Source organism: Phyllostomus hastatus, unplaced genomic scaffold (assembly GCF_019186645.2).
Source record: "Phyllostomus hastatus isolate PE091 unplaced genomic scaffold, TTU_PhHast_1.1 phas_contig_1, whole genome shotgun sequence".
Lineage (NCBI taxonomy): Eukaryota > Metazoa > Chordata > Mammalia > Chiroptera > Phyllostomidae > Phyllostomus > Phyllostomus hastatus.
Window position 1 is genome coordinate 17,886,046 of NW_025333498.1, and position 13,047 is coordinate 17,899,092.

The 13,047-nt window shown below is 39.5% G+C and overlaps 1 protein-coding gene across 3 annotated transcripts in view; it reads right to left on the reverse strand.

Annotated features, from left to right (window-relative positions):
- Positions 1–13,047, reverse strand: part of MAP3K20 (mitogen-activated protein kinase kinase kinase 20) — a 161,803-nt gene that overhangs the window by 61,709 nt on the left and 87,047 nt on the right. For all 3 annotated transcript variants that reach the window (XM_045856846.1, XM_045857604.1, XM_045858324.1), the window contains exon 8: positions 6,301–6,387. In XM_045856846.1, the coding sequence (XP_045712802.1) occupies positions 6,301–6,387 (87 nt within the window). The remainder of the gene's footprint in view (positions 1–6,300; positions 6,388–13,047) is intronic.

The following is a 13,047-nucleotide window of genomic DNA, read 5'->3' on the forward strand; positions in this document are numbered from 1 at the left end:
TTATGCTGTTGAGGTCCTCACTAAGTTCCTTCAGCATCCTTATAACCAGTGTTTTGAACTCTGCATTTGATAGATTGCTTATCTCCATTTCATTTAGTTCTTTTTCTGGAGTTTTAATCTGTTTTTTCATTTGGGCCACGTTTCTTTGTCTCCTCATTTTGGCTGCCTCCCTGTGTTTGTTTCTATGTGTTACGTAGCTGCTATGATACCCTGTCTTAGTAGCCTGGCCTAATGTAGTAAGTGTCTTGTAGTGTCCAGTGGCACAGCCTCCCCTATCACCCAAGCTGCAAACTCAAGGTGTGCCCTTCATGTGGGCTGAATATACCCTCCTCTTGTAGTTGAGCTTTGGTTGCTGTTGGCAGGTCAGTGAGAGGGATTTACCCAGGCCAATCAGCTGCAAGGACTAGTTGTGACTACTGACCACCAACCTCTGTCCTCTGTAGGGGATCAACTGAGCGGGGGCAGGGTGGTGGTGCTCCAATGTGGTCTGAGGCTGTCCACTAGGTATGCAGGCTCTGGAGTTTCCTGCGTGGTTCAAGCCAAGGTTAGCCTTCTACCTGTGTTTTGCCTGGGGTCACCCTGCCTGAGCTATAAAGCAATCTGAGATGGCTGCTACTTGTGCTGGGCTTGGAGATTCCCAGGCAAAGCCAAGCCTGTGAATCTAGGCTGGCTGCTGCTAGTGCTTGGCCTGGGGGCACTCAGCAACAGGTACAGGGGTTGGGGGCTCACTGAAGCTGGCTGTTGCTTGAGAGAATTTAGGAAGTTGTAAAGCATGAGCCAAGACCAGCCATTCATAAGGAAAAGTCTCTGTAAACAGCTTGGGTGGGCCCATAGGTTGGGTGGGACATAGTCTAAGGGGATCTTCAGGGAGGGGCAAACCATGTTAGCCAGGTTGATAGAATCTCAGATATGGCACTTGCCTGCCAGCTCTGTGATTCTGTGGGGGGAGGGTTCAGAAGAGGGACAATGGCCTCTGCCCACCTTTCTATCTGAAAGAAAACTGTCCTCCAGCTCCTGCCTTGATGCCAGACACTTCAGTTCCTCCCTGTGTTTTACTGGTGCCTTTCAAGCCACTACCCTGGTGCTGGAGCTCAGAGGGAGTGAATCTGAGTAAGTCTGTGTGTGGGTTAAGGGGAACTGCTTGAGATTCCATTAGTTTCTTCCACTGACTCAATCTCTGCTGGTTTTGCAGTCAGAAGTTATGGGGGCTTATCTTCCTGGCACTGGACCCCTGGGCTGGGTGACCTGGTGTGGGGCTGGGACTCCTCACTCCTGAGATATCCCTCCCGAATTTTTATCCACCACATGTGGATGTGGAACCAGCCCATTCCACATCTCCGCACCTCCTACCAGTCTGGATGAATGTGATTTCTTTAATTCTGTAGTTGTCAAACTTCCATTCAACTTGATTTCTGATGGTTTCTGATGTTCTATATTTTAGTTGTAATTTTGATGTGGCTGTGCAAGGGAGTGAGCTGTGTTTATCTGTGCTGCCATCTTGACCAGAATTCTGTGTTACTATTGACACTTATACCTCTAAAGAGGAATCACAGTGGATGGAGAATCAGGTTCAGCACAACAAATACTTTACATATAGAATCAAGTCCAAAAAAAAAAAACAAACTATGGTAGGAAGGGGACAAGTTTGAACTTAAATACAAAGTCTAAAATCATAAATCTATTACAGCACTGTTTATAGACAATATTGCAGCTCAGAATTAGTTCAGTTTTGGCAGCAGACTGACAACTGTGAGAATATAACATCTTCATTACAGACAACCACGGAGATAATTTCAATGACACATGCCTTCTGCCACTGGTAAACAGGACATTCTGAATGTATGGTTCATTATGGCTCAGTTTTGGTCAAACTCATGAACTGTAAGGACCTGATACAACAAAGATTATAATGTAAGAGGCAGTCCTGTCCTAACATTCTACAATAGTATTTCTCATAGAACATGTAATGCTCATAGAGGCCATTTAGAAATCTATGGAGGCATTTTTGTTTGTTTTAAAACTGGTAGGTTGTATCTGGAGCAGGTCAAGAATGCCAGCCTTCAATATATGGTCAAGTCCTCTATGAAGAACTCTCTTATATTCCATTAAACTCCAAAAATCCCATGTGCATTCTTGTAAGTCCAATAAGCAAGGAATGAGGTTTACAATTTTCTGAGCCTAGACTCTCTCTGACATACAAATAAACATAAAGTATGTTTTGAACAGCTTTTAAATGCACTGAACTTCTAAGAATGCAACCTCCAAATAAAATAAATCAAGGGCCAATTGAGTTTTGCACTATTCATAACCTAACGAAAATTTTGGAAATCTGTCACCAACAACAATGTTCCTCATGCATGAGAGTGAAGTCATTAACCCAACTGTACTCTGCATTTGTAGCTGCCGAAGTCTACTTAGCCATAGGGGCAAGAGCCCCAAACCACTCCATAATATACTGTGGTCATGCCTGAGCATTTCCACATAGCAAGACATATTTCATTAATTTCTTCTTTATATGGCAGTTAGAGCACTACATTGACTTAAAATACAATGTGTGTAGGTAGGTTGTATTACCTCTGAATTCATTTCAGGCAAATAGATGGGGTGTAAACCGGCTATTATGGAAAGGGCACTGGGTGTGATGGAGTTGAGATCTGCTGCACTAACAAGTACTGAGAACATTATCCCCCGGTATTGTTTGCCAGAGAAGTTTTACAAATAAGAAACTTAAAGCTTAACTGAGTGGGATTTGGGGGAGGCTATGTGTAAAACTAGAAAAATAATTGCCATGGCAAGAAAACAGACAATCTATATTTGGAATTACAGATAACTTTAAAATCAAAATAAAACAAAATAAAAAAATAAAATTAAAAAATCCTCTCCATGCTAAGCATTTTTTAACTTCCAGCCTTGTGATTTCACAGAATAGTGTATGATGTAATAAACTGTATTATTATTTTACTGTAATGTGAACTGGAACCTTTCAATGGAGGTTAAAAGAAAAATCAAGGGTTTACTTTTTAAAAAAATATAAGATGGTTGGGAGAGGCAACTATTAAAACAAACAGTAGTTGCAATTATGCAACTGAATGTACCTCATGTGTAATGAATAATAATATTTCATAAAGGATAACATTTGCAATACTACTTTATCTCAACGTTTTCTCTGAGAACTGAAATCTGAACAGGATGAATATGGATATTGATCATTTCTATCATCTTTTCTTACTGTTAAGCTTTTAGACACCATATCTGAGACACTGTACAAGGAGACGTAATTGATTTAAATTATCTGACATGATTGTTAAATACCAGTTAAATCTAGACTGAGACACTTTATATAAGGGATTATTTTGGTACATTAAAAGGCACCAAAGATCATAGTCTCTTTTGCACCATTTTCTATATAAGATGCAAAAATTATTTTTTAAGTCACGCTTATTACCTTTTTCTAAAGTATAGTCAAGAACAATTAAGTTTTTTTGAGGATTTCCATGTTAAACAAGAATAGTAGTTTTGCTGCTTAGAGCAAAACCCATTTTATATGGGAGTCTAAGCATTTATAAAGATAAAAATTATGCTTCCAGAACATTCTGAATGACCACTGAGTTTTCTGTTAATTACAAAGAGAAGTATGTGTATAAAAAATTTATTAGTAATGCTGTCTCGATTTCATGCCTTCTATAAGGGTTCACCGTTTGCTTTGTCAAGTTTAACAGGGCTTTATGCATCTAGATTTTTAATACTATTTAATATTAGCTAAAGTTATTATTTAAAGATCTTCATTATGCCAGGTTTAGAAGCAAAGACCTTCAGATATAATTTTTAGAAAATACTGATCTTCCTACAGATGCAAAATGCAATCTGAAATGGGGAAACCAAATAAGGTCTACAGTGTGGTGAAGAATAACGTACCAACATCAGTTTCCAGGTTCTGATAGTACACTGCACCTACATGTCACCAGTGGGGAAGGTGAGGGAAGAGTTCACGGAATTCTTCGCAATATTTTTGCAACTTCCTATGAGTCTTATTTTTTTTTGAATAAAATGTTAACATCAAAAGGTAACCCTAATATTTGGAAATAGGTACATTCTAGCATGACATTCACATTTTAAATGTCTCCCTGAAAGTTTAAACATACCATTCTTCATTTAAATGGGCAAGTTAAAAAAAAATACAGCTTTGTCTTTTCAACTCAATAATCTAAGCCATCTTCTTGAATGACTTCTTGAATGGAAACTACATTTATACCTAATTTTCATATTTTTGACAAATAAATATTGTTCAGAATAAGAATAGACAGAGAAGTTTCCTTGTAATACCCAATTTTCCTGAAATACATTAGGAAATTGAGAAAACGTATTTTACCATGTGGGTTTTTTTCCCAACATACTAGTGTATTTAATAAATACAGTATGGGAGATATTTGAGTAGCCTCCATCAGTTATTAGCTGATCTTCAGATAGATCACTCCATGGGCAAAACAGTGCACTCTGCTTTAGGGGGTCCTTTGGGGAGAACGGGGAGATGGCCTCCTTGCATACATGTTAAGAGGTTCTGAAGGTTATATTTATGGGTGATTCTCAACCCTCAAGTCAAAACTACCCAAAGGTACCTTCTCAATTCCCTTTTCTCTTCAGCTTCAAAATTCCTGGATGGACACTCCAGGAATTTTCAGTGTTCTGAAAGTGCTTTAGAGTTACACCTATTCTGCCATCCCTTAGATAAAATATTACTTAAAAATATTAACTATTCTGTCTTATACATATTTGGAGGGTCCAGTTAGCTTAAAAAAAGTTTATCTTGAAACAAGGTAGAGGGAAAAAATGATGTTGAGTACTCCGCTCCAAAGTCAACAGAAGGTCAATGATTTTCTTCACTCTCATTTGTAAACCTAGAACCAAATATTTAATCATTTCACTGGCAAAATAAACAGAACTGAAAATATCAGTTCTCCTGTATGTGAGGTCTGATTTAACAGCACACCAGGAATTACTCTTACGTTTAATTAAAACAGAGCAGCTCCTGTGAAACAATGAATAAGACACATTCTTGAATATAACTCCTCATTTTTCTTAAACTGGCAGCTCTCTCTCATCAGGTTCAGCTATCATGAACCTCTCCATTCTCAATGGCTCTGGAAGACAAATTAATAACTCCAGATTATGTGATCTAAAACATGGAAACTTGGTTTCTCTTAGTCAATAGCAGCTGTTTGATTAATCTCATTTGCTCCTGCACATGGGGAGCAGATCAATCTAGTTCTTTTAAAGCATTAAAAAAGGACTGTTTCTCTCTCTATATTCACCTTTTGCAAATTATTTTATCCTCAGGTTACACTCTTATCCTTTGTGGAGGGCACAGATAAGGTCTGGAAATGAAGAAGTTTTGTGAAATCAAGTTGTTTTGCATCACAACGACAACTGTGTGTTTCCACGACGTGATCTAAGTTCTCATAATACCGTGATAGTGGATGCTTCATCCTTATGCTGAAAATTTCCATGGCTGTGCGTTTCAGTCACAATTTTAAACCTTTCAAAATGTAGTTGCTCCCTTTGATATGAATGTACCATGTTCTCTGATGTAGGCTCATAGGTCCAACTAACTGAAAGCCTCAATTTGTGGGAAGAAGAAAAGCGAGGCTGGGGACACAGCACAAACGGTGTTTACGCCACTGAAGTTCTTTTGAAATGGAAAGGCTCTGCATGAAGAAGCGAGCAGTTATGCCACTGCCTCGCCAATTCCAGCGAGGAGCTCATCTTCAATGTGGTGTTCAACGTAGGTGGCAAAACTGTAATTTTTCCCTTTTTTGAAACTATTTTTTCTTCTTTTATTTTTGAAATTCTCATCTAAGCGACAGTTTCTTGTACTATAGTGACTCCTGCTGGGAGAGGTAAGTTGAAGTAGCTGAAGGTCTCTTACAGATATATCGACTCCCAGCCAGTAAAAAAGATGTCCTAAACGCAGGAGATGGAGTTAAACTGTTCCCCTACCTTGGACGCAATGGCTTCTTTCATCACTAAGAACAAACCCCTAGGTTTTACAATTGAGACTGAGAAACTAGTACAGTACTTGTACAATTTTTGATCTACAGCATCACGACGTGAAGCTGCAACAATTAGATGTAAAGGGTCCATTCATGAGGAATAACATCACTTTGACCCTTTGTGTTAGCTCCTACTGCTAATCTTTCCATAAGCGTGAACTTACTTTCAATTTGAAGAAGATGAAAAAGTCTTTTGCAAAACCCCAATACTGTTTTCTGATCTATGTACCTGAATGGAGAATCGTAGTCTTACCTCGTTTTTTTCCACTACAAGCCAAGCTACTTGTAATCCTTCCAAACCTTTAAAGGGGACCTCCCTTGTTAGCATCTCCCAGAGAACCTGGAACAAAAAGAAATGGAATTTTTATTCTTGTACTTTATATTTTGGCATATTACTGAAACTTTATCTAACATTTAACTGCATCCAATTACCAGACACAACCAATCCCATCTGTGGGAACTTGGGCAAAATGTACATATTCATGCACAGAACTCCTGTCACATATTATACACATTTTTAAAAATAAAAATTTCAGTTTAGAAATCAGAACATCTAGAGCCAGATTTAAAATTTTATGAAACCAATGGGCCTAAGTGATTTAACTTCATCTTGTAAGTTATTAGAATTCTCACATATTCCCATACAAAATTAATTTTATATTTTATTAGTAAAAACTCTTTCTACCTTCAATCCTGGATAAATTTCTCCATAAAATCAATAATAACTGTGAATTCAACCACTTTTTTAGAGGTTCAATATGGTCTCATCATAGAAAGAAATAATCAAGCCTCAAATCCAAATCACTGGCTAAACCACTTACCCCACAATGGTAGTACTTGCAAAACTGTAACATTTAGATTTTGTGTTTAGGAGAAATCTCAAATGAGTTTATCTAAGGGATTCATTTTCATCCACCTACAACATAATTTGCTAATACTATATTCCAAACGTAACAAATACTTTATGTACACATATGGCTGAGTGCATGTGTGTGTGAACTCATGTGTGTGTTCATCTCTCTGCAGCCTTGAGATCAGCATGATTAATACATCTGTGTTGGCATGCCCAAGGAAAGCAAATTGATTTGGGGAAGGCTGAAAACAGCCAATGTTGTTGGTTTCACTTCAAACACTGAGTAATGGAGATTTTTACACCCAGTTACTTTCTCTATACAAATGAGCATCAAAATTGGGTCTACCAATACTTTGTGAAGTGCAAAAACAATTATTATTTTATCAATAACAATAAGAGTCACTATCGCCGCTTGATTGATTATGTTCTATGTACTGTTAAATACTTTACACATGCTATCAAGATTTATATCAATCCACTGGAAAGAGATTATTCTCATTTTATGGATGAGGAAACTAAGTCTTTTTTTTTTAAAGATTTTATTTATTTATTTTTAGAGGGGGAAGTGAGGGGGAGGAGAAAGAGAGAGAGAGACAGAGAGAGAGAGAGAGAGAGAGAGAGACAGAAACATCAAATGTGCGGTTGCGGGGGGTCACGGCCTGCAACCCGGGCATGTACCCTGACTGGGAATCGAACCTGCGACACTTTGGTTCACAGCCCGAGCTCAATCCACTGAGCTATGCCAGCCAGGGCCAGGAAACTAAGTCTTAAGGAAGTTAAATAAACTTGCCTGAAGACACTCAGTATCTAGTTGTCAAGTGGCAGACCTAGAATAAGAACTTGCTGTCTCACCCTGAAGGTCAGGGTCTTAACCCCATCTAACTCTGGAGAAGGAAAAGCTGAAGCACAAGGGAGTGTATGACATGCTACATTTTAGGTATGGGGCCATGGCAGAAACAAAGTCAGGAGCTTTGATTTAGATTTCTCTGGTTCCAAAACCAGAAACAAAAACAAGACCTTGCTGAGTAAGAATGTAGACCGAAGACACATACTGCACTCAAGCAAACCCTATAAACCGTTAACTCTATATCACTATTTCCTCAGCCAATGCTATTCGAGGCGTACATGTTATTCAAGTCATACATAACTTGTTAAATGAATTTTGGCAAATATGAAGATAATTAGCAGTAAAAGCAGGGAAATTGGCAGACACTGCTCAAGCAGGAGAAAAAAAAATTCACTGAAGCCTCTTTGGGCTTTTAATCAAGTGTGTAAGGTACTTCTTTCAAGGAGCTACTGAATAATTCCATTTGAGTAACAGAAGTGTTAGGAAAAGGTAAGGGGCATCCCAGAAGGGGACGGTTCGAGCGAACACTGTAAGTAAAGGAAGGATGAGACAGGTAAGCAATCACACCTGACACACTGCCTGCTCAGGGGAGTGGGGAGGGGCACTCAGAGGGCTGAGCAGGAAATGAAGCCCCTCAATTTGTTGCAATTACCACTCCCCTGGTGTTGGGGTTGGGGGTGGGGATGGGATATGAAGAGCAAGTAAATTAATGGACTTGACATTCTTAAGCGGAATGGGAATAGTGAATCAGCCTCAAATAAATCAAACGCACCAGACCCAAAACGTTGAGGTGAGCAGCCTTATGCTCTCTCCTCGAGGAGTGTAGCGGGCAGGCACAATATACTGTGCATGTCCACACATGAAGATCAATTGGGTTTTGTGAGGGAAAATACAAAACCAAGAGCTTAGGGGATAATACCAGAAAAAGATTTACGTCATTCTTTATTCCAAAATATGCAGTTGGAAAATGTCCAAAACCTAATAAGATCCTAGTTATATTTCTCTAAGAGTTCTAACTCTGGAAACATAAGACAGTTTCATGTTGCTCCCTCTCCATGTGTTAGAGAGCTACTACCGCTGAGGGAGCCACGCGATGGAGGCGAGCACGGTCGGTCAAGAGTGGCGTCATTAACCGCTTGGTTCTGAAGCCCAGATGAGGTCTCTAGTTTAATTCCAGTATCAGCCCATTTCCTGATTTCCTGTTATTAGTTCACCAGATTCAAGAATGTAAAAAAGTAGATGGTACGAGATAGGACAGCAGCTTTTTCTACGCTAAACCCAATGACACGTAGCACAAAGCAGTAACTCGGTTGAGGAAGTCATCTGGAGGTCTAAAAATACATTATGCCTGAAAATATCAGTTGTGGGCATGCAGGTCAAACACTGTGATCTTTCCCCCTAAAAATATTTCCAACTTGTTTCACATTGAGACATCCTCACATTTAAACCACTCACAAGGAAATTTTCTATTTTCAGTTTACGGAAGAGAAACTTGGGCAAGGCTGTGTATTTTTCCTGCCCTTTCTTCCACAAACAATGGGAAGGCACTACCTGAGCTGGGCCTGCTCTGGAACGGGGCTCGCGGACAAGTGGGGCAGTGATGCTCTCATAAGCCACTCGATTTTCAAACCTGGTTTTGGCCAAGAAATTTCTAAAAAGGTAATGCTTTCTACATTAGGACAGCTATGTTTTCCAAGAGTGTTCTCAGAAGGCTATTTCTTTCGATGATTTTTGCTTTCTTTAAGTCTTCTTTTTTTGTGGGTAATACATTAAACACTCCTAGTTTGGTCCTTTCAAGCAAAGTCATCAGAAGGAGGTAGAAAAATCTCTTGTCTTACAAAATGGATTGAGAAACAATTGCCTGCCTAGCAAAGTGTGCCAGCTTAGAAAGAAAGATCACAAGATCCACTCCTGGCACTTGCAGTCCATTTATTTTGGGGCTGGTTAGTCTTTCCATGTGTTAAGAAGCAACAGGACTAGCAAGCTGGGGAGGGCTAGAGACTTTCATAACAGTAGGGGCTAAATTCCTACAGCAAGTCTGAGAAAAATAAAAAATCAAAAGCAAAAATATACTGGGATTTCTGGGGTGGGTTCCAAAACTGACACCTTTTAAAAATGGTATTATGCATCTGTATGTGACTTCTCTGTGTGGGGTGGACAGAACAGAGTTTTAATAAATTATGGGGTGATTTATGCAAAGGGATGCTCCTACCGAGAAATGAGTCCTGGCTACTCACCTATTTTTGAAAGGACATCGAAAATTCTAAATCAAAAATTCTAAATAACCACACTGCTTTCCTAGCTAGGTATCATTTTCCAAGTTCGTACACGACACACTTCTGACCCCAGACCAGTGTGGCCCTGACCGCAGCAACAGTACTGTCCTGCTCTGTTAGGTGACACCTGCTTTTGAACATGTGATACTTTCTTGTTTTTAGTAAAAATTATGATTATTTAAACCAAAAGCCTGTGGAAAGCAGGCCTTGTAGTTTTTTTTTTTCACTAATTGGTGTTTATCTAGAACAGAATGTGAGAAAGGGTGAAAATTAAACAAAATCCTGAATTTCCACTTATAGTGGTATTAGGTTTTGTGCACTTTTCTGAGCAGAATTCTGCCTATATAGCTATGGGGTAAGAATAGCCAGCACTCTCGTCAATATAGTAAAACAGAAGCTGTTTTAAAAATAATCAGGTTCACTGAAAAGGCATTTTTTGTTTTTACCAGTTAAAAGAACACTCTAATATGGATGTAAAACTGCTGTACAAAGGCATGTGACTGGGACAAACAGGGTCTGGAGAGCAACAGCTGGTGTGGAAATGGAAGGCAACGCTGGGAACTGGCCATAAAGTTTGCGGGAGCAAGTTAAATTACGTCATCAAGCCATTCGTCAAGCATTTGTCAAACCCCTCAAAACAAAACAAAGGCAGGGTCAGTAAAGGAGTGGAAACCTAATTCGTAAGGGGAACTGTCAGGCCCGCCTACTGGAAAACAGGGCACAGTCACTCAGAAGAAAGCTTGTCACTCAGCTAAACTAAACATCTGCAGCCTCAGAAAGGCGATTCAAACTATGTTTAATGTGAGGCGTCAATGGAAACAAGTGAAAAGGGTTTTAAACTAATATAGGAAAAAATACTGTACCTCCCCAAATAGAAGTCGCCTCTCAACATCTTTTAAGGTTTACATGTGAAGAGGGATTTTCTTTTTCTTGGTTATTGCAACTAAGATTCTACTTCAGCTAAGGAAAAGCAGATGTGTGCATTTCCCACCAGAGTCCTCAGCAACTTTAAGGGTTCGGAAGAGGCACTGTGAAGTTTGTGTTCATAAATGAAGCAATGTTAAAACCAAAAGTTCGCTCTATACAAAACTCACAGTTACTGTCTTTCAGGTAATAAACTCCCGAGATCAGGAAATTCCAAGAGTTGGAGAGTATTTTAAAAACAAAAGCACTGCAGGAGAACTTGAGGAGTGCTAAAATCAACCTTAACAGTCTTAATTCATGTCAATGTGCAAAATAATTTAAAAACTTGAACCACCTAAATGTATTAAATATACAGATAGGTATTGATATATAGTTACATACATAGGCAGGGAAAGCAGTGAGAGCTGTGGTCTCCTGTGGGACCACACTGCACTGCCCTTCATCCGTGTTGCTCATCTGCTAACACCCCCGCTACACGGAGGGGTCTGCAAATTGTGGCCTGTTGCAGAATGCAAACTGGGTCTAACATTTTTATTTCGGTTTTATTTTATTTTTTCATTCTAAGATTTTTAAAGGGTTGTAAAAAACACAATAAAGACTATAAGTGGCCCTCAAAGTCTCAAATATTTACTCTCTGGTCCTTTATAGACAAATTTTGTTGGCTCCTGTTCCGCAGGATAAAATGAGACACTGGTTCCAAGAAGCAGGCAAAGTGAAATTGAAGTTACCCTAAATTGATGTCTAGCACAGTGCCTGACACAATAAATAGATTTTTGTGTAAAAATGAAGAAATAGGCAGAGTTCTGGCCAAGATAGAGGTGTAGGTAGAAATGCTTCATTGCCTCACACAACCAAAAGAAGGATAACAACCAATTTAAAAACAATAAACAACCAGAACTGCCAGAAAATCAAACTGCATTGAACTCTGACAACCAAGGGGTTAAGGAAGCATTCATCCAGACTGGTAGGAGGGGCAGAGACAAGCAGCTAGGTGGAGAGAACCTGCAGTAAGGCTGCAGGCTGCACAGGAGAGGTGGGGCTGGCTGTCCTGAAACTAAAGACTCAAAACCTCTAGCTGTAAAACCCTGTGGAGGTTGTGAAGGTGGGAGAAACTCCCAGTCTCACAAGACAGTCTGTTGGAGAAACCCACGGGATCCTAGAATATATACAAACTCACCCACCTGGGAATCAGTACCCGAAAGGGCACAATCCTCTTGTGGGAAGCAATGGGAAGTGACAGAAAGTGGGGCTAGAGTGGAGTGAGCAAGTGGCATGTCCCTTTTTTGACCCCTCCCCCACAGACAGCACCACAATGCAGCAAACAGGGTCGCCCTGCCCGGATGAATATCTAAGGCTCTGCCCCTTACAATATAACAGGTGCACAGAGACAAAGAAATATGGCCCAAATGAAAAGAACAGATCAAAACTCCAGAAAAAGAGCTAAGTGACAAGGAGATAGGCAACCTGTCAGATGTAGAGTTCAAAACACTGGTAATCAGGATTCTCACAGAAATGACTGAGTTCAGTTGCAAAATGAAAGAAGAAATGAAGGCTATACAAAGTGAAATAAGGAAAATATACAGGGAACCAATAGTGAAGGGAAAGCAATCAGGACTCAAATCAATAATCTGGAACAAAAGGAAGAAATAAACATCCAACTGGAACAGAATGAAGAAACAAGAATTCAAAAAAATGAACAGAGGCTTAGGTGACTCTGGGACAACTTTAAGCACTCCAACATCTGAATCATAGGTGCACCAGAAAGAGAAGAGGAAGAACAAGAAATTGAAAACTTACTTGAAAAAATAATGAAAGAGAACTTCTCCAACCTATCAAAGGAAATAGACTTCCAGGAAGTCCAGGAAGCCCAGAGAGTCCCAAAGAAATTGGACACAAGGAAGAACACACTAAGGCACATCATAATTAAGTTACCCAAGATTAAAGTTAAGGAGAGAATCTTAAAAGCAGCAAGAGAAGAGAGTTACCTACAAAGGAGTGCCCATAAATCAGCCGATTTCTCAAAAGAAACCTTGCAGGCAAGAAGGGGCTGGAAAGAAGTATTCAAGGTCATGAAAGGCAAGGACCTACATCCAAGATTAC